At 63.2% G+C, this 634-nt stretch overlaps 1 protein-coding gene across 1 annotated transcript in view; it reads right to left on the reverse strand.

The window, feature by feature from the left end:
- The window catches only part of SLC38A10 (solute carrier family 38 member 10), a 22,035-nt gene that overhangs the window by 14,782 nt on the left and 6,619 nt on the right, over positions 1-634 (reverse strand). Inside the window, 1 exon segment of the mRNA XM_015559787.1 lies at positions 572-632. Within this exon segment, the coding sequence (XP_015415273.1) occupies positions 572-632 (61 nt within the window).

A 634-nucleotide genomic window follows, 5' to 3' on the forward strand; every position in this document is an offset into this window, starting at 1 on the left:
CGGGAACAGCCTGGTCTGCGCTCAGAGCTCCGCGCCAGGGAGGGCACGCGCCGGCGCCAACACACGCACACATGCCCACACACGCGCGCACATGCACGCGCACACACACGCATACACACATACACGTGCTCACACACATACACACACATGCGCGTGCACACAAGCCCACAGGCCTCTGACAGCAGAGCGCCCCAGAGCAGCCTGCAGGCAATGTTTGTGCAACTTCCTTCTAAATGTTCTCACGCAAACAGCTAACTTCTGGCAAACGCTGGGAACTGCGGATCAGATGGGCTGGCGGCTCCGCATCCCCACAGCCAGCTCTCCTCGGGGACTTGGCAAACCGGTGCTCTCACCAGCCGTGCTGGCAGCACGAGGACAAGCCAGAGTCCTCACTGACGAGACGCATAACAATGCAGCCGCTCCCTTGGGCAGAGGGGCAAAGGTCACAAGGGAACAGGACTGGACACGGAGCCTGAGCCAGGCCCTTACAGAAACGGACGAGGCCCGCGCCCGGCACCGACCCCCCACACGACACACAGGACGCAGCCGGGCCTGGGCAGGCGGCACTTACGACTGGCAGGCAAAGGACATGCCAAAGATGGGGATGCAGCGGAAGACGCCCTCCCAGCGCAGG

This window comes from Myotis davidii, unplaced genomic scaffold (genome assembly GCF_000327345.1).
Source record: "Myotis davidii unplaced genomic scaffold, ASM32734v1 scaffold211, whole genome shotgun sequence".
In the NCBI taxonomy this organism is placed as follows: domain Eukaryota; kingdom Metazoa; phylum Chordata; class Mammalia; order Chiroptera; family Vespertilionidae; genus Myotis; species Myotis davidii.